Source organism: Zophobas morio, unplaced genomic scaffold (assembly GCF_036711695.1).
Source record: "Zophobas morio isolate AGI-343-1 ecotype UQ-CSIRO unplaced genomic scaffold, CSIRO_AGI_Zmor_V1 ptg000022l, whole genome shotgun sequence".
In the NCBI taxonomy this organism is placed as follows: Eukaryota; Metazoa; Arthropoda; class Insecta; order Coleoptera; family Tenebrionidae; genus Zophobas; species Zophobas morio.
Genome location: NW_026972127.1, coordinates 4,480,715 through 4,507,027, shown reverse-complemented (window position 1 = coordinate 4,507,027; position 26,313 = coordinate 4,480,715). Strand labels below are relative to the sequence as shown.

The window sequence follows — 26,313 nt, the reverse complement described above, 5'->3', positions numbered from 1 at the left end:
AAATTATAAACATTCTGAGAAATCAAAAATTTTGAATTCCCAAGAAACTCAAGATGTTTAAGAAACTTAAAAAGTCTCACTTAGTCAAAAACCCAAGAAATTCAAACAATCTCAGAAACGCAAAGGTTCAAGAACTAAGTACAAGAAAACCAAGAAATCTAGTTGGACAAAGAAACGCAGAATTTCAAAAAACTGAAGAAGCCGAAGAGATCCAAGGACCCAAAAAATCCAAGAAATTCAAAATTCTCAAGATTAAAAAGAACACAAATTTGGAACAAAATTTTAAAACTTCAAAAAACGTAAAATTGTGAAAAATATGAACATTTATCAATTATCTCGGAAAGTAGTCTTTTCATTTTCCTCAAATTTTGTGGACATGCCAACGATCTGTGAATATCAATTAATATATATCTGTATTTAATAATAATAACAACAGTAACCTGAACCAAAATCTATTGGTTCGCCCTCCAGAAGGTTGACGATTCATCTAAAAAAAAGTAGGTAGACAAATCTTTACAGAAAGTGCTTAATTATTTTTACTTTTTGAAAAAGTTTTCACTGAATATTTCAAAAAGATGATTATACTCGTATGAGCCGATTTATCAATTAAGTATTTTGGAAGATAGTCTTCTAATTTCCCTCCAATTTTGGGGACATACCTACGACCGAACAATGTTACCTTCATAAAGTAGGTAATACGAATAAGTAATAAAAGTTTGTTTTTTATTTATTTACTGAGTAAATAATCATGGGAAAATTTTAACGATTATTCACACTTATTTACTTTAAAAGTGGCATAAAAGCATGATTACCGCATATGTGTGAACCTTGCTCACGACGAGGCGTCAGCCGAGTTGTTCATTCTCACGAGTACTATAGAAGGCGTTGTAGTCCACTGCACGTACAAAATCTTATCGGCGGTCAAATAAATGAAAACATTTGTACAAGTTCAGCGCTCAAATGAGTCACTACCTAACTCAATCGTGTGGGACAAGTGAAATTGATTCATGCAAAAACAGACCCCGCAGTGATAACAACAACAACAAGCGCCTCCTTAGCGCTCCATTGACCATTAAACCAGCTATAACCATAACCCAGAAAAAAAACAGCAACCCAAAAACGGTGGTACCATCAACCCGGGCTCAACGCGTCCGCTCCAGGTCCGCCAACCCACCCATAAAAAGCAAAAAAAAACCCAACCATTGATAACCATCGTCGCGGCCTGCGTGTGACTGCATGTACATCCATCCATCCACCTTCGGTCCCACCGCCTCTGCCGTACACTCGCGGATCGATTGTTGCGCGTTGGGTCCTCCGTCGTCTCTCGACTCCGTTCTCCGTTCTCCGTCCCCATCGCAGTGTGTTATGGTGCGCCGTCACCGCCGCTTGCACCGCGTCCTCCTTCATTGCCACACATCGCGTCTGTGATGCCGACCGGCTTCCTGCTGCTCCTGCTGGCCGCGCTCGCCGCCGCCTGCCACGCTCTGCTCGAGCTGCCGGACACCTCCGGCATCGACGGCCAGCTCACCGCCAACCTGGGGGTGGACCACTTCTTCTCCCTGTGGCTGGTCTTCAACAACGACGACGTCAAGACGTCAGGTCAGTAATTGCGACTCGCACTTCCGGTGCAGCTGCGAGTGGCGGCTTCGACGCTTTTGGGGAAATTGACCATTTCCGGTGATAATGTCAACGGTAATTGATTATATTCAAATGCGGGCTCTTGATGCGATATGATCGCGGCCTTGGAGGCGAATTTTGAGGCCGCGTTTCCGGTGACGACGGTGACTTTATTGCGGATTTATTGGCCTAACCTAACTCTTGGCCGGCTTCGGGTGCTGGCTCGTAAAACGGCGAGGAGGAGGAGGAATGGGTTTTTGACTTTTGGGGGATAGTGCTGAAATGGGGGTTAGAGGAAATTTCAATGCGACCCGATGCGGCCTTTTTGTTCTAAAGACCGCAAATTTTCCCAGCTCAGATTTTTTTTTTTAGTTCAAGCGAAAATAACAGTGGAACTTACTGTTGCATTTGTAAGGTTTATTACATATTTTTTTCGGACGACAACTAGGGGAAGCGGATTTTAGACCCGAAAATGGCAAAATAGGCGCTTTAGACAAGTTTTAAATTTTACGCAACAAATTAGATATTTTTCCCCATTTTCGGCAGAAAAATGTTTCCTTTTGTCTGTTAAGACTTTTTTATATCTAGATCTCTCAATATCACACGATGTTAAAAGACAACATTTAAAATTACAAATTTCGGTGGATTTCATTGCTCTTGGTATCAGGTATTTTTTTGTAAAGTATCTTAGCAGCTTTTTAAATGCCATTTCACCTGCTCTCCCCAGGGTATCTTCCAATCGTTCGTCCAACTGCTCGCCTATACCCATATACTGACTTAAGATCAACTCAGTGGTCTCTAATCTAGTTATACCTACTTGCTTTTAAGATGGTAAAATGGGTTTTTATATAAACCAAATTATGTTTGAGATGCTTTTGTTAGCAATAGTATTGAGCATCTGCGATGCATTTCGACACTGTGGAGTCAAATTCCATAGTAACCTAAAATGTGTCATTTAATTTAGAATTACACAACAAAACTATGAATAGCAATAAACGAGCTTTTTTTACATCGTCAAAATAATCGCAATAATGTATGTCGCTTCAATCCATGAACCCCATCTTGTCAGAACAGGCTCTGGAGATAATGGACAATTCGGTACGGCTTTCCGGAAGGCTTGGATCCTTAAAATAATGAGCTTTATAAATACTTTTTTTACGTCGGAAATTAAACCATTGACTCAGTATAACTTAAGCTACTAAACTTAAGACATGAGCCAAACATGTTAGATGAATTAAGTTAGGAGAAAATATTTCCCGGTGTTTGCCCCATTTAACCATGTATCCAGCGCCGGCCGTTAGTAGCAGTTTTAGTTTTGCGTATTTGATTCCCGTTGGCCATAATACTCGTATACCTGTATTATTACACCTGAATTAACATTATCATTTCAGAAATTGGGTCACAAACTAAATTTAAGTTCGGCTTACATCAGATGACTTACATTACTACATAGCAAAGTTGCAAATGTGCTATAATTGTGCCACAATGTTAATGCAACTTTGCAACTGTGCATTGGTAAATATAACCAGTCTGACTGACGCTACAAGGATGCAATTTGAACACTAATGCAAGTTGAAGTTAATTTAAATTGGTCCGAGAAAAATTAATTTTTTTTAATAATTAATATAATTACCTAACGACTCCTTGATAAAATGTGCCACTGTTACATTATTGAATTTTTCCAATATTTACGATGCCAGTAAATGTGGTGTACAAACTGCCTCTACTGATAATTTTCCCACTATAATATTTGCAATGTATTGCCCATCAGAATTTGTAGTTTCATCTACTGCTACCCAAATATCTGCTCTAACTCTATTAATCACCTACAAAAGTACAATATAAAATAACTAAATACTCGTACTTAAATAAAATAGCAAAAATCAGGATGTTCAATATTTCGTCATTGTAAATTTGGGACAAGTAATTCTTTCTCAAAGTTGATTCCTCAAGAAATTATTTTTGCAGTTCCTCTCCAAAAATAAGCGCAATGTTTTGTTAAGTTTCTTCAACGGTATATTTGCCGCAACAAATGCACTGCATAATTCAAAATAAAAATTTTTCCTACGGTCTTCACTATGAAATAGGTTAATTAAAGTTTGCCTGGTATCTTTAGTAAGATTTATTTTATGCAAGTCAATATTTTCATGTTGAAGAAAATAGTTGAAAAATGGTGGAAAATGTCAAAAGTGCCAAAATCAGTCTTACCTTTTCAAATGCTAGCCCCGCCCACCCACTGTCTATTTTCTTAGAGGGTTTATCATTTGCCAAAATTAGTCTTACCTTAGCAAGTATATTAGGCCCGCCCACCCTCCCTCTTCTCATTCTCTCTAATTTTATTTCTGTTCAGTATAAGATCATTCATTTCATTCAAATCAATTACTGAAAAGGAAACAGGATGGGTGGGTGGGGCTAATTATGCTGTTCTGTCGAGTGGGAGTGGAAACTTCTAAAATACTTGTACATATAATAAACGAAGCCGAAAATTACTTCTGGATATCTAAAACTATAAGAAAATGTGCTCAATTACTTTTCGAAAATACTTAGTTGAAAATGTCATAAGTTCCAAAATCAGTCTTATTTTATCAAATACTAGCCCCGCTCACCCACCCTCTATTTTCTTAGAAGGTATGTCATACAAAAATTTTATACCGAGCGATTTTGACGGAACTTTAAAAATAACTTTATTTCAATTGGCGATTTTGGAAAAACAGTAGGAACTTCCGAAGAAAGTAAGCCGAAATCTTTAAGAAAATGTCTTCAACTAATTTTCGGAAATAGTTGACAAATTGTGGAAAATGTCAAAAGTGCCAAAATCAGTCTTATGTTAGCAAATACTAGCCACGCCCGTCCGCCCTCTATTTTTTTGGAAGATATGTCATTTGCCAAAATCAGACTTACCTTAGCAAGTACTAGGCCCGCCCACCCGCCCTCTGTTTTTTTGGAGGGTATCTCATCTGCCAAAATCAGTTCTACCTTAGCAAGTGCTAGGACCGCTCACCCTCCCTCTTCTCATTCTGGTGACTAATTTTATTACTGTTTAGTATAAGATCATTCATTTCATTCAGATCGCATCAAATCAATCACTGAGAATTCGACAGGGTGGGTGGGTGGGGCTAATTATATTCTTCTGTCGAGTGGGAGTGGAAACTTATAAAAAACTTATATAATAAACGAAGCCGAAAATTACTTCTGGGTATCGAAAACTACAACAAAATATTCAACTAAGTACTTTCCGAAAATAGTTGAAAAGTGGTCGAAAATGTCATAAATGCCCCAATCAGTCTTATTTTATCAAATATTAGTCTCGCCTGCTCATTGTCTATTTTCTTAGAGGGAATATCATTTGCCAAATCAATTTTATCTTAGCAAATATTAGCCCCGCCCACCCGCCCTCTGTGAAGATATGTGATTTGCCAAAACTAGTCTTACCTTAGCAAGTACTAGGCTCGCCCACCCCCCCCCCTCTCCTCATTCTAACGACTAATTTTATTTCTGTTCAGTATAAAATCATTTTTTTCAATCAGATCGGATCAAATCGATCACTGAGAAAGAGAAAGGGTGGGTGGGTGGGGCCAATTATGTTCTTCTGTCGAGTGGGAGTGGGAGTGGAAACTTATAAGAAACTTATGGAACAAACGAATTCGAAAATTACTTCTGGATATCGAAAACTACAAGAAAATGTCTTCAACTATGCACTATTCGAAAATAGTTGAAAAATTGTCGTAAATGTCGTAAGTGCCAAAATAAGTCTCATATTTTTAAATACTAGCCCCGCCCACCCACTCCTTATTTTCTTTGAGGGTATCTCAAACAAAAATTTTATACCAAGCGATTTTGACGTAACTTTAAAAATAACCGTATTTCAATTAGCGATTTTGGAAAGTCGGTAGGAATTTCCAAAGAAACGAAGCCGAAAATGACTTCTGGATATCGAAATCTACAAGAGAATGTCTTCAACTAATTTTCGGAAATAGTTGAAAAATAGTGGTAATTTTATCAAAAGTGCTAATATCAGTCTTATCTTATTAAATACTAGCTCCGCCCGCCCACCCACCCTCTCCTTTCTCAGAGGGTATATCATTTGCCAAAATCAGTCATATCTTAGCAAATACTAGCCCCGCCCACCCGCCCTCTGTTTTCTTGGAACTTATGTCATCTGCCAAAATCAGTCCTACGTTAACAAGTACTAGGCCCGCCCATTCTCCCTCTTCTCATTTTGGCGACTAATTTTATTTCAATCAGATCGCATCAAATCGATCACTGAGAAGGAGACAGAGTGGGTGGGTGGGGCCAATTATTTTCTTCTGTCGAGTGGGAGTGGAAACTTATAAAAAACAGTAGATAGTGGAAAATATCAAAAGTGCCAATATCAATCTTATCATATTAAATACTAGCCCCGCCCACCCACCCTCTCTTTTCTCAGAGGGTACATCATTTACCAAAATAAGTCATATCTTGGCAAATACTAGCCCCGCCCACCCGCCCTCTGTTTTCTTGGAACTTATCTCATCTGCCAAAATCAGTCCTACGTGAACAAGTACTAGGCCCGCCCACTCTCCCTCTTCTCATTTTGGCGACTAATTTTATTTCTGTTCAGTATAAAATAATTTTTTTCAATCAGATCGGATCAAATCGATCACTGAGAAAGGAGACAGAATGGGTGGGTGGGGCCAATTATGTTCTTCTGTCGAGTGGGAGTGGAAGGAGTGGGAGTGGAAACTCATAAAAAACTTATGTAACAACCGAAAAAATGTCTTCAACTACTTTTCGAAAATAATTGAAAAATTGTCGTAAATGTCATAAGTGCCAAAATCAGTCTTATATTTTTAAAGACTAACCCCGCCCAACCACCCCCTATTTTCGTAGAGGGTATGTCAAATAAAATTTTATACCGAGCGATTTTGACAGAACTTTAAAAATAACTGTATTTAAATGAGCGATTTTGGAAAACGGTAGGAATTTCGAAAGAAACGAAGCCGAAAATGACTTCTGGATATCGAAATCTACAACAAAATGTCTTCAACTAATTTTCGGAAATAGTTGAAAAATAGTGGAAAATATCAAAAGTGCCAGTATCAGTCTTATCTTATTAAATACTAGCCCCGCTCACCCACCCTCTCTTTTCTCAGAGGGTATATCATTTACCAAAATCAGTCATATCTTAGCAAATACTTGCCCCGCCCACCCGCCCTCTGTTTTCTTGGAACTTATGTCATCTGCCAAAATCAGTCCTACGTTAGCAAGTACTAGGCCCGCCCAGTCTCCCTCTTCTCATTTTGGCGACAAATTTTATTTCTGTTCAGTATAAAAACGTTTATTTCAATCAGATCGGATCAAATCTATCACTGAGAAGGAGAGAGGGTGGGTGGGTGGGGCCAATTATGTTCTTCTGTCGAGTGGGAGTGGGAGTGGAAACTTATAAGAAACTTATGTAACAACCGAATCAGAAAATTACTTCCGGATATCGAAAACTACAAGAAAATGTCTTCAACTACTTTTCGAAAATAATTGAAAAATTGTCGTAAATGTCATAAGTGCCAAAATCAGTATTATCTTTTCAAATACTAGCCCCGCCCACCCACTACCTATTTCCTTACAAGATATATAATTTGACAAAATCAATCTCATCTTAGCAAATGCTAACCCCGCCCACCCGCCCTCTATTTTCTTGGAAAGTATGTCATTTGCCAAAATTAGTCTTACCTTAGCAAGTACTTGGCCCGAACCCCCACCCTCTTGTCATTCAGGCGACTAATTTTATTTCTATTCAGTATAAAATCATTTTTTTCAATCAAATCGGATCAAATCGATCACTGGGAAGGAGACAGGGTGGGTGGGTGGTTGGGGCCAATTATGTTCTGCTGGCGAGTGGGAGTGGAAACTCATAAAAAACTTATGTAACAAACGAATCCGAAAATTCCTTCTGGATGTCGAAAACTACAAGAAAATGTCTTCAACTACTTTTCGAAAATAATTGAAAAATTGTCGTAAATGTCATAAGTGTCAAAACCAGTCTTATATTTTTAAATACTAGTCCCGCCCACCCACCCTCTATTTTCTTAGAAGGTATGTCATACAAAAATTTTATACCGAGCAATTTTGACGGAACTTTAAAAATAACCGTATTTCAATTGGCGATTTTGGAAAAAATGGTAGGGGTTTCCTAAGAAACGAAGCCGAAAATGACTTCTGGATTTCGAAATCTTTAAGAAAATATCTTCAACTACTTTTCGAAAATAGTTGACAAATGGTGGAAAATGTCAAAAGTGCCAAAATCAGTCTTATGTTAGCAAATACTAGCCCCGCCCACCCGCCCTCTATTTTTTTGGAAGGTATGTAATTTGCCAAAATCAGCCTTACCTTAGCAAGTTATAGGCCCGCCTACCTTCCTTCTTCTCATTGCTGTTCAGTATAAGATCATTGATTTCATTCAGATCGGACCAAATCAATCCCTGAGAAGGAGACAGGGTGGGTGGGTGGGGCTAATTATGTTCTTTTGTCGAGTGGGAGTGGAATTTTATAAAAAACTTATATAATAAACGAAGCCGAAAATGACTTCTGGATATCGAAATCTACAAGAAAATATCTTCAATTAATTTTCGGAAATAGTTGAAAAATAGTGGAAAATATCAAAAATGCCAAAATCAGTCTTATCTTATTAAATACTAGCCCCGCCCACCCACCCTCTCTTTTCTCAGAGGGTATATCATTTGCCAAAATCAGTCATATCTTAGCAAATACTAGCCCCACCCACCCGCCCTCTGTTTTCTTGGAACTTATGTCATGTGCCAAAATCAGTCCTAAGTTAGCAAATACTAGACCCGCCCACTCTCCCTCTTCTCATTCTGGCGACTAATTTTATTTCAATCACATCGGATCAAATTTATCACTGAGAAGGAGACAGGGTGGATGGGTGGGGCCACTTATGTTCTTCTATCGAGTGGGAGTGGGAGTGGAAACTCATAAAACACTTATGTAACAAACGAATCCGAAAATTACTTCTGGATATCGAAAACTACAAGAATCTGTCTTTAATTACTTTTCGAAAATAGTTGAAAAATTGTCGTAAATGTCACATGTGCCAAAATCAGTCTTATATTTTTAAATTGTAACCCTCCACCCACCCACCCCCTATTTTCTTAGAGGGTATGTCAAACAAAAATTTTATACCGAGCGATTTTGACCCAAATTTAAAAATAACCGTATTTCAATTAGCGATTTTGGAAAATCAGTAGGAATTTCCAAAGAAACGAAGCCGAAAATGACTTCTGGATATCGACATCTACAAGAAAATGTCTTCAACCACTTTTCAAAAATATTTTAAAAATGGTGGAAAATGTCATAAGTACCAAAATCAGTCTTATCTTATCAAATACTAGCCCCGCCCACCCACCCCCTCTTTTCTTAGCGGGTATGTAAAAAAAAAAAAATTATACCGAGTGATTTTGACGGAACTTTAAAAATAACTTTATTTCAATTGGCGATCTTGGAAAAACAGTAGGAACTTCCGAAGAAAGTAAGCCGAAAATCACTTCTGGCTATCGAAATATACAAGAAAATGTCTTCAACCAATTTTCGGAAATTGTTGTAAAATGGTGGAAAACGTTAAAAGTGCCAAAATCAGTCTTATCTTAGGAAATACTAGCCCCGCCCACCCGCCCTCTATTTTCTTGGAAGGTATGTCATTGCCAAAATCAGTCTTACTTTAGCAAGTGCTAGGGCTGCCCACCCTCCCTCTGCTCATTCTGGTGACTAATTTTATTACTGTTCAGTATAAGATCATTCATTTCATTCAGAACGGATCAAATGAATCATTGAGAAGGAGACAAGGTGGGTGGGTGGGGCTAATTATGTTGTTCTGTCGAGCGGGAGTGGAAACCTATAAAAACTTATATAATAAACGAAGCCAAAAATTAGTTGAAAAATCGAGAATGTCGTAAGTGCCAAAATTACTCTTATCATATCAAATACTAGCCCCGCCCACCGACCCCCTATTTCCTTAGAGGATATGTCAAACAAAAGTTGTATACGGAGCGATTTTGACGAGACTTTAAAAATAACTGTATTTCAATTAGCGATTTTGGAAAAACGGTAGGAATTTTGTAAAAAGCGAAGTCGAAAATCACTTCTGGTTGAAAAATGGTCGAAAATGTCTAGATTTTTGGAAAAAAATAAAAACTGTATTACATTTTACGATTTAACTTTGAAAATGAAAAACCGAATGCTCTGGACTCTTACAAACGTTTTAAGAGAGTCAGAAACATGGTTGCACATGCAACTTTGCAACAGTGCAGAGTTGGGTTATTGAATTGTCCCGTTTCTTGCTTTTTGTTCGCACGTTTTAGAGCTCGTGGAATAGAAAAATGAAACTTTCCTGTTTCAGTCTGTCTGTTGCCAATTGTATTACACAATCGGAACTACGGACCCGATAACTTATTTTATTTTATAAATTTACTAAATTTAGATTTAACGAAACTGTGTCAATAATCGTTTAGAGAGCACTATTAAAACATACATTTTCGGCTGCCAAATCGGTTTATCTTGTTACATCTCAAGGTTCCATTTTAGGCGCCGTGTTGTTTTTGATTTACGTCGGTGACTACCCGATTTCGTTCCGAATGCTTGTACAGCACTCATGCACGCGATACGAGTATTGGAATGGAAAAGTTTTATCTAAATACCCAAGACCGGTTCCAAGTTTACTCATTTTAAATCTTTAGAATATTATTATTAATGTGATTTTTACCCTCCAAAAAATTGATATGCAATTCTGCAAACACTCGCATACTATTTGTAGAATTTAAAGCGGTTCGGGTCACATTTTTGATTGATTTTACTGCTGCCGGAGTTGGTATCTGTGGAACTATTTTTGGCGGAATAGCGAAAGGGAATTTCAGTGCAACCCAATAAGGAAAGAAGCCTTGCCATTTTTGTTCTAACGGTGAAAGTTATTTTTCCCGATCTCTGTTTACTTTGAATCAAACATACACGCAGTAGGCTGTGCTTATGCATCGTTGCATCAGAGGGACCAAGGCTCTGCTTACACTTTCTGCATAAATATAAGTTACCCTTGTTTTTTTAACGGTACGTGGGATAAGATAACTGGATATTGATTTTTCGAAATTTATAGAAATTCGGTTTGTTGTATTATTGAAAAAAAAAAGTGATCTAGTAAGCCATGAAATGTACATATTTTTTAAAATATTGATGTTGGCATTGGAGTTATTTGACAGTGATTTTATCGTAAATGTCAAAGTGATTAACACGAACAAGAAAGGCGTGGGTGTTGCTAACATCATTCTTTTAACATTAAATTTCAAAGGTTGCTACCCGAATTTGTTTCTAGATCATCCTATCACTTTTGTAAAGAGCAAATGCAATTTTGTAATTTTAATGCTAGTAAAATTCACATTTGATAAACGATATATTTTTTTCCTTGAAAATCGGTCTGTTTTATGTCAATAGTAGACTGGAAATACTACGAGAGGAACAAGGACTATTTTGTTTAGTTTAACATTGTTCGTTCAATTTTTTTTATTTGCATTTTTTCAATTCAGAGATACTATGAGAATTGACAGATTGAGATTTAAAATTTTCACGAGAGATTAATTTTTATGTGGACACTTCTCGGGAAGCTGCAGAAACTCAGTTAACACAAGAAATCTAAGAAACCTAAGAAACCAAGAAAGCCAGGAAAGTTAGTAAGACAAGGAAACTCAAAAAATACAAAATTATGAAAATTATAAAGATTTTAAAAACCCAAATTTGGAAGACAGTATAATCCCAAGAAATCCAAGAGTAAGAAATTCAAGAAATTCAAAATTCTGAAAATTATAATCATTGTCAAAAATCAAAAACTTAGATTTCCCAAAATACGTAAGAAACCGCCGAAGCTCAGATAGTCTAAGAAACCCAAGAACCCACGACGTCCAAAAAACTCAATAAATTCGGAAAGACAAGGAAACCTAGGAAACCCCGAAAATTAAAAAACTCAAGAAAGCCAGAAATCCAAGAAACCCAAAAAATATTAGAAATCCGGGAAATACAAAAAATCCAAGGAATCCAAAATTCTGTAGATTTATATGCATTTTAAATAAAATTTGGAGCAAAATTTAAACCTTAGGTCGAGAAACTTAAAAAATCCAAAAAAAAAACAAGAAATTTAAAAAATCCTCGAAGCCCAAGAGATCGGAAAAATCGGAGAAATCCAATAAATCCAAATTCCTAAAAATTATAAACATTTTTTCAAGAAACTCAAACATCCTCCGAAACTGAACTTTTTTTTGTTTCAATTTCTTATTTGTTAAATTTTGGACAAAATCAACTGGTCAAGATATCGGAATATCGTAAAAGCAAAATTTAACGAAAAGTTTAGACGCAGTGAGCAAAAATAGCCATTACCCCAACAAAGCCGCCCTAAATCACGGCTCGTCGCAATATCCCGAGTGTTTGAAAAATGAGAGTTTCTTAAAAGGGGGGAAATTATTCATCTTGTCACTCTCATCTTTTCACCGTGTGACGGATACATAACCGAGCCACCATTTTCAATAAATGAAAATTTTATTGCTTTCTTCTGTTTAATTTTTCACGACACGCTTCCTTTAATTTTTCCACCAAGCCCAATTTTTCCATTTTTAATTCATCCACTCCTAACTTTTCCGCCCCCGTTTCAAAGCTGCATTAAACTGTCAGTATTTATTTCCGGCCGGCGGCGCCCCTGCTGAAAATAACTTAGATTCCGAATTCCGAAAAGCAAATCTTGCCCAGACTCGAGGGTGCGAAGAATAAATCATTCCCATATGCATGTTTAATATATTGTCGCTACTGAAGGGTTTCGGTCGGCAAATTTTATTTAAAATGTACACAAAGTCGCCGCCCCGCGATGGATGAGGTGAATTTAAAATTTAATTTCACATGTCAACACTTTGCAACTACACGCAAGGAGCAATTCCGGGTAATTCGTCTCGCTCCCGGAACTTACGGCGTTGTAAAAATTTGCTTTTTATTTCGGAGAGTTAAGGGTTGTTAGAAGACTGATGTGCTGTTAACCCAGTTTGCGTTCTTCAGCTGCGGGATGTTACGCAAAGAGTACACGAAGTGGATGATGTTTATGCAAATTTCGCCTTTATTGTGGCGATGTAGTGCGGGAAGTTTTCTTTATGGGAAAATGTGCGTCTTGACCCGGACGAATTTTTTGCCACTTTCTAATTTGCTAAATTACAACTCCGCTCCGACGCCGCTTCTTATTGAAATAACCCACTATTAAACCCTAAAGTTTAATCCTCTTAATAACTTACCTACGATCCGTTTATCAACTTTCGGGGTATTAACGCCAAGTCGAAACTGAATCAGTTATGGTTCGGAACACCGAAACTTCATTTCCGAAGAAAATTACATTGAAGCAAAAACGCCACTCCACACGTTTCATAACCGAAATTGTAAACAACTTGGAGCAGGTTTTGGTCCAACTAATCAGGAATCACTATGTTGTTAGATGAAAGGAAAACTTTGAATGCGTCTACGGGGAAGTGCACTTCGATGTAAGAAGTTGAGTAATTTAAATCCCATTTTCGCACCTCTTAAACTTGATATACTGTGTGCATAATAATTAACGCCGTAATTATTCATGCCTACCTCGAGCTGAGTTTTCATCTTGAGAACTTTTTCGTTTTATAGAAAGTAAGTAAATTCCAAGTTTTCGCGTTTCTTGAAATTAATCAGTGCGGAGCTTTTGATTTCTAGAACCGTCTGCGACCTCAGATTTTTTATTCATTCAGTCTGTCTGTGGTAATATTAACAGTTGAAAATTTGCACTACTATGAATACAACCGCTGTGAAGCGGAAATCACCGCAAGTTTCATTGGAATACAGAATGACGAACGAGAAACTAAATATCAGGAATGTTTGATATTCATGAAATAAAATCTATAATACGCAGGTAATCAGTCAAATTACCAGTGAAATTGATACACACATTTGCTTTTGATGTTTCGTTAATGGCAGTTTGTTATCCAAACATTTTGCTGTACTTTATTTGTATAATACGGGTTCATTTGTATTAAAACACAATTTATGTAATGTGGTTGAGTAATTAGAGATATTATAAAAACAAATTAAATTGATACAACTGATACCTATTGGATGTGTGTTTTAGCTGAAAACGAATAGTGCCATTATGTGAATTTTTAAGTTAAAACTATGGGAAATTTCGTTGAAGCGACGTAATTTCGTCTGGTGTTGTATGAAAATTTTTAGAGAGTAAATAAAATAAATCTAAACGAACATCTAAATTCGTAAAATATTAATTTTGAGTTTTTTTAGATAGATTATTTGTAATAAATAAATTCGGCGAACAGCAACCATCATGTTTTCTCGAGGTTTGATGACCCCAAAAGTATGAGAAAATAGATCTTCCGTTCCCGTTTCTTTATATATCTATGTCAGATATACCATGTAAATGGCAAAAAGTTAAACAAAATTTCTTGCATTTCTTGGGTTACGTGAGTTTCTGAGGATTTTTGAGTTTTTTGAGTTAATAAAGTTCCTCGAATCAAAATTTGTCATTTACCGGAATGTCTATAATTTTCAAAATTTTGGATTTATTAGGGAACTTGAATTTTTTAAATTTCCAGGACTTCTTGGGTTCTTGCCCCACTGGATATCCTGGATTTCTTAGATTTCTTGGGTTGACTGAGTTCTGAGGCTCCTTATTTTTTCTTTAGTTTCTTAAGTTTCTTGGGAGTTCAAAACTTTACATTTTTGCATAATTTTCGGAAGTTTTGATTTTCTTAGATTTTTCGAATTTCCTGGTTTCTTGGATTACTTAGGCTTTTTGATTTTTTTGAATTTCTTAGTTTTCTTGTACCTCTTGGACTCCTGGGTTTCTGGGATTTTTTAGGTTTCTTGGGAGTGCAAAATTTTTTGTTTATCAGAGTGTTTGTAATTCCCAAAAATTTTTAATTTCTTGGTTTTCTTGAATTCCTTAATTTTTTAAGTTTTTTTTTGTTGTATTTATAAAAAATTTTGTTGTGCTCTACTCTACAGTTGAAAATAATGTACCGTATGCTACGCACAACTATTGTCTTTAACTTGTATTTTTTTGTGATCAATTTTCAAATTTTGAGTTCCAAATTTTCAAAAATGTTCCTGAAAATCCGTTCGTGTGTGTCTAAACAATCAAACAGCTGCGTAATGGGACAGATCATTCTACGTTGATTTCGAAAAAGAAGTCGTCATTGTCATAAATTTTCAAAAAATCGATAAATTTGCATTCGAAATTTTCAGAAATTTTCCCAAATATCCGTTAATATGCACCGTAATTAGCAGACAACTACATCATCACACAGAAAATTGATCATAGACAACAAACATGAGATCGTAGTGATCATAAGTTTTCAAATAGTGGAGAATTTTGAGTTCCAAATTTTCAAAAATTTTGCTAAAAATCCGTTCGTATGTGTCTTAACAACCATCAGCTACGTAAGGTGACAGATAATTCTACGTTAATTTCAAATATGAAGTGGCCGTTGCTATACATTTTCAAAAAATCGAAAAATTCGCATTTGAAATTTTTAAAAATTTTACAAAAAGCCATTAATATGTATTGTAAACCGTAAATGCCTCACGATCAGATAAAGAATTCTGCTTAGATTACGAATATGGGGACGTGGTTGTCATGAATTTTTAAATAATAGAGCAATTTCCTTTTGGAACTTTCAAAAATTTACCAAAAAATTCGTTAATGTACATTTTAACTACTAACTAGCGACGTTATCGGACAGAAAATTCTGCGTTGATTACGAATATAAAGTCGTCATTGTCATAAGATTTGAAAAAATTGAGAAATTTGTAATTGGAACATCCAAACATTTTGTCAAAAATCTGTATTATGCGTCTAACAAGCAGACGTCTACGTTATCAGACGAAGAATTCCACGTAGATCACGAATATAAAGTCGCCCTTTTCGTAAGTTTTCAAATAATTGAGAAATTTGTGTTCGAAATCTCCAAAAATGTTGTAAAAAATTCGTTAATAGGCATTGTAATCAGCAGACATCTACATGATCAGACAGAAAATTTTTCATGGATTACAAACATAAAATCGTAATTATTTAAGTTTTCAAATAGTGGAGAATTTTGAGTTCTAACTTTTCAAAAATTTTCTAAAAAATCCGTTAGTATGTATCTGAACATCCAAACAGCTACGTAATGGTACACATAATTCTACGTAGATTTCGAATATGAAGTGGTCGTTACTATAAACTTTTAAAAAATCAAAAAATTTGCATTCGAAATTTTCAACCAATAAATAGCGCTACATTATGAGACCGAGAATTCTCCTTAGATTACGAATAGGAAGTTGCGGTTCTTACAAGTTTTCAAATAACCGAGAAATTTGCTTTTGAAACTTTCAAAAATTTACTCAAAAATCCGTTAATGTACATTTTAACTACTAAATAGCGACGTTATCGGACAGAAAATTCTCCGTTAATTTCGAATATGAAGTCGTTCTAATCGTAATTTTTCAAATAATCGAGAAATTTGCATTTGAAATTTTCAAAAATGTTCTCAAAAGTCCTCTAATATGCAATGTAGCCACCAAATAGCTACATTATTATACAAATAATTTTCCATAGATTACGAATTTGAATCTGGTTCAAACAAGGTTTCAAATAATCGAGAAATTGGCAATTCAAATCTTTCAAAAATTTTCCCAAAAATCCGTTAATATGCATCGTACTCAGTAAAAAGCTACATTAATAGACAGAAAACTCTCCGCAGATTACGAACATGAGATCGTGATGATCATAGTTTTCCAATAGATAATCGAGAATTTTGCATTTGGAATTTTCAATAATTTTCCAAAAAATCCGTTAGTACCTATGTGTTTTAATAACTAAACAACTACGTAATGGAATAGATTTCGGATATGAGGTCATCATTGCCATATGTTTTCAAATAATCTAGAAATATGCATTTGAAATTTTCAAAAATTTTGCTAAAGTTCTGTGAATAATACGTCTTAAGAAGCAAACATTTCCATTATTATTAGGAAGAGAGATCATGGTGATCATAAGTTTTCAAGTAGTTGAGAATTTTGAGGTCAAAATTGTCAAATTTTTTTCCAAAAATCCGTTAATGTGTATCGGAATCAGTAAACAGCTGCATTATGAGACAGTTAATTCTCCGTAGATTACAATTATGAGGTCGTGGTTGTCGTAAGTTTTCAAATAATCAAGAAATTTGCATTCAAAATTTTCAAAAATTTTCTCAAAAATTCGTTAATATATATCATAACCAGCGAACGGCTGCATTATCAGATAGAGAATTCTACGTAGATTAAAAATATGAGGTCGTCGTTGCCATAAGTTTTCAGATAAACGAGAAATTTGAGTTCGATATTCTCAAAAATTTTCCCAAAAATTTGTTAATATGCATCGTAATCAGCAAACAGCTTTATCCTCAGACAAAAAATTGTCCGTAGAGTACGAACATGAGATCGTGGTGTTCATGAGTTTTCAAATAGTGGAGAATTTTCCACTCGAAATTTTCAAAAATTTTCCCAAAACTATTTGTATGTGTCTCAGCAACTAAATAGCAAGGTAATGGGACAGAAAATTCTACGTAGATTTCGAATATGAGATGATGGTGATCATAAATTTTCAAATAATCGAAAATTTTCAGTTCGGAGTTGTCAAAAATTTTCCCAAAAATTCGTTAATATGTATCGTAACCACTGAACAGCTGCATTATCAGACAGGGAATGCTGCGTTAACTACGAATGTGAGGTCGTGTTATTATTAATTTTCAAAAAATTGAGATATTTGCATTTGGACCTTTCAAAAATTTTTCCAAACATCCGTTAATAATACGTTTTAAAAAGTAAACATCGACATTATCAGAGAGGGGAATTCTAATTAGATTATGAATATGAGATCTTGGGGATCACAAGTTTTCAAATAGTTGAGAATTTTGCGTTCTAAATTTCCGAAAATTTTCCAAAAATTTGTAAATATATGTATTTTTTTAACATTGAATTTATTTGAGTGTACTTTAGGGGCATGGAAGTTCTATTTACTAATATATGTATGGCCAATTTTTTTAACATAAAGTTGTTAATTTACCGATTTTGACAATAACTAATCAACATTGTTTAATTTTCAACACCCGAAATTTTTATCAATGTCATAATTTTGCCATTTCAAGGGGTTGTAAGACTTATAGATAAGACACAGTTGTGGTCAAAATCTTATAGAGTTCTCTTCAGATTTATTATTAAATACTGTTCAAAAGCACTTGCATCACTATAAAGAGAAAAAAGAACTACTAGATGCACTTAAAAAATCTGTGTATCAGAGTAAGCGTAGGTTTTCAAACCTACAATTAATTATAAGACACTCTATACAGGCTTTTTGAATTCGAAATATTTTTTTTTTGCATAACCAACCCAAAACCAAATAACATACGGATCGAGGGCAAAAATGTCGACTGCCATGAAATTTTAAATCACTCGCTCTAATATGGACTAGTTCTTCTTATTTTAGACGTGTTGTAATTAACATTCAAGCTTCGAAGAGTGAGATCAGTCTCAGTTATACATCGGAAGTCGATGATTACAATAACAGATTAACGCAAATACTAATTGTATAAACTTTTGACGTCGAAGTATGGTACTTATTTCCAAAAGCGGCACATTTATGAAACTAGACTGACTTAACCCACACACATAATAGAAAATTTGCGGAATTACCTACTCTGAAGGTAACACTTAAAGTTTATTTTTCCTTGTTGAATTATTGACAGTGTCGTAATTTAATTCAGTACAGAATTACCCAACACGTTTCTGCTTTATTATAATACATAGGTACGTTTACGTTATGAAACTCAGTTAAGAGCCAAGGCCGAGAATTTTCACATTTATCTTAAAAATTAATCTATATTATACACATAGTCGTTTCTACGTCAAACGAAAACTCCTATAATAATCATATAACCAAGTTTCTAAAATTCAAACTTTTTTATTATAATTTGAAAAATTGTAGCTTTCATTTGCTGTTTTTCCCTCATTAACTTGTATATTCTTGTTAAAGAACATAACTATATTTTATCAACTTTGTACAACGCAACTGTACACAATTACCATTTTTTCTCGCGTACTTGTTCACCTTTGTGTTAAAACAAATCAATGTTAAAACAAGGCAAACAGCCATCTCTGGGACCAACAACATTGTGTTTATCTCCCCCGCAAGAACAACAAAGCTAATACATGTAAAACTACAAAGACCCAGAAAATGGTTAATAAAAATAAAACAAAAATGAAGCAATAAACCGCACGTGTTAAAGCCCGCAAACAACGTTATTGTTAAATAAAAGTGCTTAAATAAAGCTTCCAAGTTACTCAACAGACCCTAAACTCACGAATCGCTCCACTCTTTTCCCGTTCCTAATTACAGCGAATGTTTACGTTAAACTCGATTCCTGTAACAAATCAATTATTTTTTTCCGACTAACTCACGACAAACATCATTCTCCCTCTGCACATTGAATTTAATTAAAACTTATCCACCTAACAAAATAACAAAACGTTAAATTAACTCAGCTGTCTCGTCTACTAAAACAATTCTGCCTCGTATTTCGCAGACAACAAAAAACTACTTAATTATATCGTACTGTATGCGCCTGCAGGATTATAAACATAGTTTGAAAAATACGAACTAACTCGATTAATTTTGCAAAAACGTGCCTTTGTGAGCATTTAGAGCAACACAAATGAGTACTTATGGCTAAATAATAGTGTAGCTGCTCTACATTAAAACAATTACGCCACAATTTGTCATGCGCATAATTATCCAATGTAATTATTTCCCTCTGGAAAAAGTATTTTTAAACGTGCCACCATTCTAAGAGTAGCCTCTCGGTTAAGTGAATAAGGCTGACTTTTTATAGAAGCAATATGCTTTTATTAGAACGCATTGTCAATGTCAGTGTTATGGAAATAATTGTGCCGTTTAGAATTGCTACAACGTGGCTGGGTGATTGAATCAAAGTGAGCAGAATTTTAATTGGCCTTTAATAAAACATTCGTTGTATGAAAAAGCGTTGTGTCGCCTAACTGTAAAAGTGCCAGATTTTGATAGTCAAACGAGGTTTAAAAAGTTGGAGTTAATTTGACAAAAGTGTTTGCTTACGTTGCACTGTTTCAGTAATTTGGACGCACAGTCCTTCAAAAGAAGTGCTAACGTGCTAACAATTCGGTTATTAGGAGATCTGCTAACAAAAGCTCTAGAACTTGTTGGCTAATTAGTGACAACACAACAATATAATTGTTGTTTACGTTGCAAACATTTCACGATAATTGTTGGGGATTTTCCGATAGGTCCAATATTACACATAATGTGGACGCATTTTTCCAACTATATTGGCAACCTTGACTAGAAATTAGCATAGTCGAAAGGTGAAAGCAATATTATTCCTTACTATTATTTTTCCTCTCTGTAAATCTAAAAGAGAAGAATAGTGGGGATAAAACCAGCATCTGCGTTAAACACTCTATCCCTATTTTTAAATTAACTGGACCATAATGACCACTTTTTGACCTGTTTTGACTTTTCCCATTACCACTTGCTTACAAAGTTCTCCCACGAACGTTTCGCTATTTTACTAAACCAACGGATACATGTTTCTGTTCCGACAATGACCTCTTCAATATACGATCCAGATAGCTGTAAACCTCGACTTAAACTCCTATCTTTGTTATTAAATGCATGTGAAGAATGACTTTCAACAAAGCTAATGACGTTCATAGAGACATTACAAACGCAATTTGTTTCAACTTTTCCCATGTGAATTTTTTTTTTTTTGAAGTTTGGTACTGAATTCACACTATTCCGCTACGACCTAATGATTTTGAAGTTTGCAAGATTGCAGTTCAAGGCTGCTTGGTTCAGCGCTCTGAGTTTAGCCTGGTTTGTCAATTTTTTCAGTGTTGTGTAACGTGTGGGTTCGTGTACCGAGTAATCAAACAGAAGAATCTACAAAAAATTAAAAAATGTTAAAATCGACACGCGAAATCGCCGCTGTTTGCGATAGTAAAATCTTGTTGCATATTTAACGTCTAAAAAATTGTAAAGTTCTTTTTCGCTTCTTCCGTGTTTCGATTCGAAATTTTTTGTTTCTTCAATTTTACCATATGCAATTTCATTTGTAAATTTTTCAGTTTTTTGATTTTCCAACTTCTGGATATGTGAACTTTTCATTTGCAATTTTTCGAATTTTAATTTTACATACATATGTAAGAATAATAATTATAAATTAAAAAAAATCACTTTTTCAATTTTACGATTTTAGAATTCCAATTTCTCGATTCATTAGTTTTTTTAGATTTTCAAGTTTTTCGATTTTCAGTCTTCGATTTGCAATTTTTCGATTTTTCATTTTTTCGACTTTGCAAGTGTTCGTTTTTTCGATTTTTCAATTTTTTCCCATTTTTTTTTTGTTTTCGCTTCTTCAGTTTTTCGATTTGGATTTTTTCAATTTTTCATTTTTTCGTTTCTTGAATTTTTAAATTTTGAAATTTTTGATGTGCAATTACTTGAGGTTTCAATTTTTATTTTTTCAGTTTTTCGATTCCTCAGTTTTTCATTATTTTCATTTCTTAAAATTTTTCATTTGCAAATTTCCGTTTCGGCTTTTATTTGCTTTATTTTCACAATGTTTTGTTTTTTCAATTTTACGTTTCTTCACTTTTTCAATTCGAATTTTTTCAATCTTTCATTTTTTTAGTTTCTTTAGTTTTTAGATTTTGCAATTTTTCGGTTTACAGTTTCTCGAGTTTTCAATTTTTAATTTTTCGGTTTTTCGATTCCTCAGTTTTTCATCATTTTCATTTCTTAAAATTTTTGATTTGGAAATTTCCGTTTCGGTTTTTATTTTCTTTATTTTTACAATGTTTTGTTTTTTCAATTTTCCGTTTCTTCAATTTTTCAATTCGCAATTGTTCAATTTTTCTTTTATTTCTTTAGTTCTCGAGTGTTCATTTGCAAATTTTTCAGTTCTTCGATTTACCAACTTCTGGATGTTTCAATTTTTAGTTTTTGCAATTTTTTTATTTACAATTTCACGAGTTTTCAATTTGTCTTCAATTGTTCTGACTTTTTTTAGTGTGAAATTTCTCAATTTTTGGATTTTTCAATTTTTCGATTTGCAAATTTTTCAGTTTTCATTTTTGCTATGTTTCAACTTTTAGATTTTTAAATTGTTTCATTTTTTGATTTTAGATTTTTAAGTCGCTCTTAGATTTCCAATTTTTCGAATAATTATTTTTTTAGATTTTCAAGTTTCTCGATTTTCGGTTTTTCAATTTTTCGTTTTTTAGTTAGTCGTCGATTTGCAATTTTTCGATTTTTCACTTTTTCGATTTTGCAAGTGATCGTTTTTTCTATTTTTCGATTTTTTCCAATTTTTTAGTTTTTGGATATTCCGTTTTTTCAGTTCTACGTTTTTTCGATTTTGAAATTTTGAAGCAATCTGTCGACATTTAAATTTTTCAGTTCTTCAATTGTTTGGTTCTTCAATTTTTCAAGTTCTTCATTCCCAGGTTTTATTTCATATTTTCAGGATTTTTCATTTTTGATTTTTAAGTTTACAATTTTGCGATTTTTCCATTCTTGAAAAATCGAAAAATTGAATCGGTTTTTCGATTTTTCAATTTTTTCCGATTTTTTAGTTTTTCAATTTTTCGATTTTTCAAAAAATTTTTCAATTTTTTCCGATTTTTAAAATCGAAAAACCGAAAAAACGAGCACATGTGAAACCGAAAAAGTCAAGAATCGAAGAACTAAAGAACGAAAAATTGAAAAACTCAAAATCGAGAAACTTCAAATTTAAAAAAAATTGAAGAAACGAAAAATTGTAAAACAAACAAATTGTAAAATTGAGAAACGGAAAGATAAAAGTCAAGAACTTCAAAAATTCAAAAAACGAGAAATTAAAAATTGAGAAACCAAAAATCGAAAAACGGAAAATCTAAAAATTGTAATATCGAAAAATTGAAAAAACGAAAAACTGAAAAATTTGGAACTCTAAAAATTGAAGAATTGAGTTTAAAGGTGGAAAAAAGAAAAATTATAACACCGAAACATTGAAAAATATAAAAATTGAAAAAATCAAGAAAATGAACAAACGAAAAATTGTAAAACAAACAAATTGTAAAATTGAGAAATGGAAAGATAAAAGTCAAGAACTTCAAAAATTCAAAAAACGAAAAATTAAAAATTGAGAAACTAAAAATCGAAAAACGGAAAATCTAAAAATTGTAATATCGAAAAACTGAAAAAACAGAAGTAGAAAAAACGAAAAACTGGTATAAAATCGAAGAAAATGAAAATAGAAAATTGCGGATTTGAAGAATAGAAATAAAAAACTTGAAAAACTGGGAAAACGAAAAATTTAAAAATCGAAAAATTAATAACAGGGAAACGAAAAGAATAAAAAAAATGCACATTTGCAAAATTGAAGAAATGAAAAACTGAAAAATTTGGAAAACTAAAAATTGAAAAATTGAGTTTAAATTTGGAAAAAAGAAAAATTATAACACCCAAACATTGAAAAATATAAAAATTGAAAAAATCAAGAAAATGAACAAGCGAAAAATTGTGAAGCAAAAAAATTGTAAAATTGAGAAATGGAAAGATAAAAGTCACAAACTTAAAAAATTCAAAAAACGAAAAATTAAAAATTGGGAAACTAAAAATCGAAGAACGGAAAATCTAAAAATTGTAATATCGAAAAATTGAAAAAACAAAAGTTGAAAAAACGAAAAACTGTGGCATAAAATCCAGAAAATGAAAATAAAAAATCGGGGAGTTGAAAAATAGAAATCAAAAACTTGAAAAAATGGGAAAACGAAAAATTTTAAAATCGAAAAATTAATAATAGGGAAACGAAAAAAATCAAAAAAATGTACATTTGCAAAATTGAAGCAACGAAAAACTGAAAAATTTGGAACTCTAAAAATTGAAGAATTGAGTTTAAAGGTGGAAAAAAGAAAAATTATAGCACCGAAACATTGAAAAATATAAAAATTGAAAAAATCAAGAAAATGAACAAACGAAAAATTGTAAAACAAACAAATTGTAAAATTGAGAAATGGAAAGATAAAAGTCAAGAACTTCAAAAATTCAAAAAACGAAAAATTAAAAATTGAGAAACTAAAAATCGAAAAACGGAAAATCTAAAAATTGTAATATCGAAAAACTGAAAAAACAGAAGTTGAAAAAACGAAAAACTGGTATAAAATCGAGAAAATGAAAATAGAAAATTGCGGATTTGAAGAATAGAAATAAAAAACTTGAAAAACTGGGAAAACGAAAAATTTAAAAATCGAAAAATTAATAACAGGGAAACGAAAAGAATAAAAAAAATGCACATTTGCAAAATTGAAGAAATGAAAAACTGAAAAATTTGGAAAACTAAAAATTGAAAAATTGAGTTTAAATTTGGAAAAAAGAAAAATTATAACACCCAAACATTGAAAAATATAAAAATTGAAAAAATCAAGAAAATGAACAAGCGAAAAATTGTGAAGCAAAAAAATTGTAAAATTGAGAAATGGAAAGATAAAAGTCACAAACTTAAAAAATTCAAAAAACGAAAAATTAAAAATTGAGAAACTAAAAATCGAAGAACGGAAAATCTAAAAATTGTAATATCGAAAAATTGAAAAAACAAAAGTTGAAAAAACGAAAAACTGTGGCATAAAATCCAGAAAATGAAAATAAAAAATCGGGGAGTTGAAAAATAGAAATCAAAAACTTGAAAAACTGGGAAAACGAAAAATTTAAAAATCGAAAAATTAATAATAGGGAAACGAAAAAAATCAAAAAAATGTACATTTGCAAAATTGAAGCAACGAAAAACTGAAAAATTTGGAACTCTAAAAATTGAAAAATTGAATTTAAAGGTGGAAAAAAGAAAAATTATAACACCCAAACATTGAAAAATATAAAAATTGAAAAAATCAAGAAAATGAACAAACGAAAAATTGTGAAACAAAAAATTGTAAAATTGAGAAATGGAAAGATAAAAGTCAAGAACTTCAAAAATTCAAAAAACGAAAAATTAAAAATTGAGAAACTAAAAATCGAAAAACGGAAAATCTAAAAATTGTAATATCGAAAAATTCAAAAAACAAAAGTTGAAAAATCGACAAATTGTAACATCAAAAAATTGGTCAAATGTAAATAAATATTATAAGATTTGATTTGCTAGTTGTATTTTTTCTATCACCTCTTATAAGTAATTCTAAAATATATGAGTGCACTGGTAAACCATAAGTATAGAGTCATCATATTTTGCATATTTCAAAGAGGATTTATTCGGCAAAATTTTGAGATGACGTCATCAAGTTTTTCGAAGGGGCTAAACGAATACATTTTTATTACCGATTTATCATCATTACGATAACCTTAAAACGTTTGCAAGATTTCAGAACATTCGGTTTACAGCTTCAAAATTTGCAAAATGTTGCTATAAAATTTTGATTTTTTTTTAATTCTGGATATCAAAGATGAAAACTCAACACGGATTCATACACCACAAGTAAGGGAGTATCTTAATTCATAACAATAAAAGTTAGCCGAATTTTGGTTAGCATCTACATGAAAGACCTAATACACACAATATTTGATAACAATTAGTGCGGTAATTTCGGATCTTTTCCAGGAGGTTGTTCGAGCACTGTTGGCTTAAAATATTAATTAATATTAATTATTTTTACATACATTTTTATATTTTATCGCCAGCTTATTATTTGGTGGAAGTAGATAAATTAATTTTGAAACATACACGCGAAATGACGTCACCAGTTTATTGCATGGAAGAATTAGGTGAATTTTACTTGGTGTTCAATAAGAATTTTCCAAATCTCGTTCGCATGTGGATGGAAGAAGGTCTCGTTGTCGGTCAAGCTCAGACATACTGAATCGGTCTCACAACATAAGGGTACACCAGGGGTGAAATAAACCGTTATTAGGGTTGCAAATAGTCGAATTCCGGGCAACATTTCGTGCGCACTTGCTCCAGGAGCTCGATGCCCGTAATCCGCATTTCTCATTAATCACCAACTTTTGAACAATTCCGGCTCGTTTTTTCCATTTTTCCTTTCAACGTACACGATCTCATATCCGCAAATCCTGCACCTTCGAAACTTCCGCAAACAAAATTAAATTGAAATCAAAGTTCATCGTCCCAGCAATAAACACGATTTAACAGTTACGAAAACAAAAACTGCAATTAAAAGTGCAATTTAACTTTGGAGACTTCTAAGCTGCATCGAGCTCGTGCTTTGATCTTAGCACAACAAATTTGCATTTTAAATATTTGCGTACGAAACGGCACGGGCTCGAGGAGTGCCTAAGACTGGAAGCCGAGGATTAATCCTGATCGTTTGATAAAGGCGGATTGCGGGTATTGGCTAGACGGAAAACGTAACAAGCGTTTAGGGAGTTCGGCTTGTACGGAAACAATTGGTAAGTTTGGTCCTTGCGAAGTATAACCAGAGATAAATTTCGTATTAAAGTCGTTCGGCTGTGAATTATTGACAGTACAGTGTAGTTAAGCCATGGCTGAAAATGTCGATACGAATTTATCGGAGCTAAGTAGCCGCCTTTTGTCGGGGACGGTGCTTAGAGGAGTG

At 33.5% G+C, this 26,313-nt stretch overlaps 1 protein-coding gene across 1 annotated transcript in view; it reads left to right on the top strand.

Moving 5' to 3' along the window:
• Window positions 1-1,232: 1,232 nt before the first annotated feature.
• LOC135133450 (transforming growth factor-beta-induced protein ig-h3) overlaps window positions 1,233-26,313 on the top strand; it is a 95,923-nt gene continuing 70,842 nt past the window's right edge. The window contains exon 1 of the mRNA XM_064061844.1: window positions 1,233-1,599. Coding sequence (XP_063917914.1) covers window positions 1,428-1,599 — 172 coding nt within the window. The 5' untranslated portion in view covers window positions 1,233-1,427. The remainder of the gene's footprint in view (window positions 1,600-26,313) is intronic.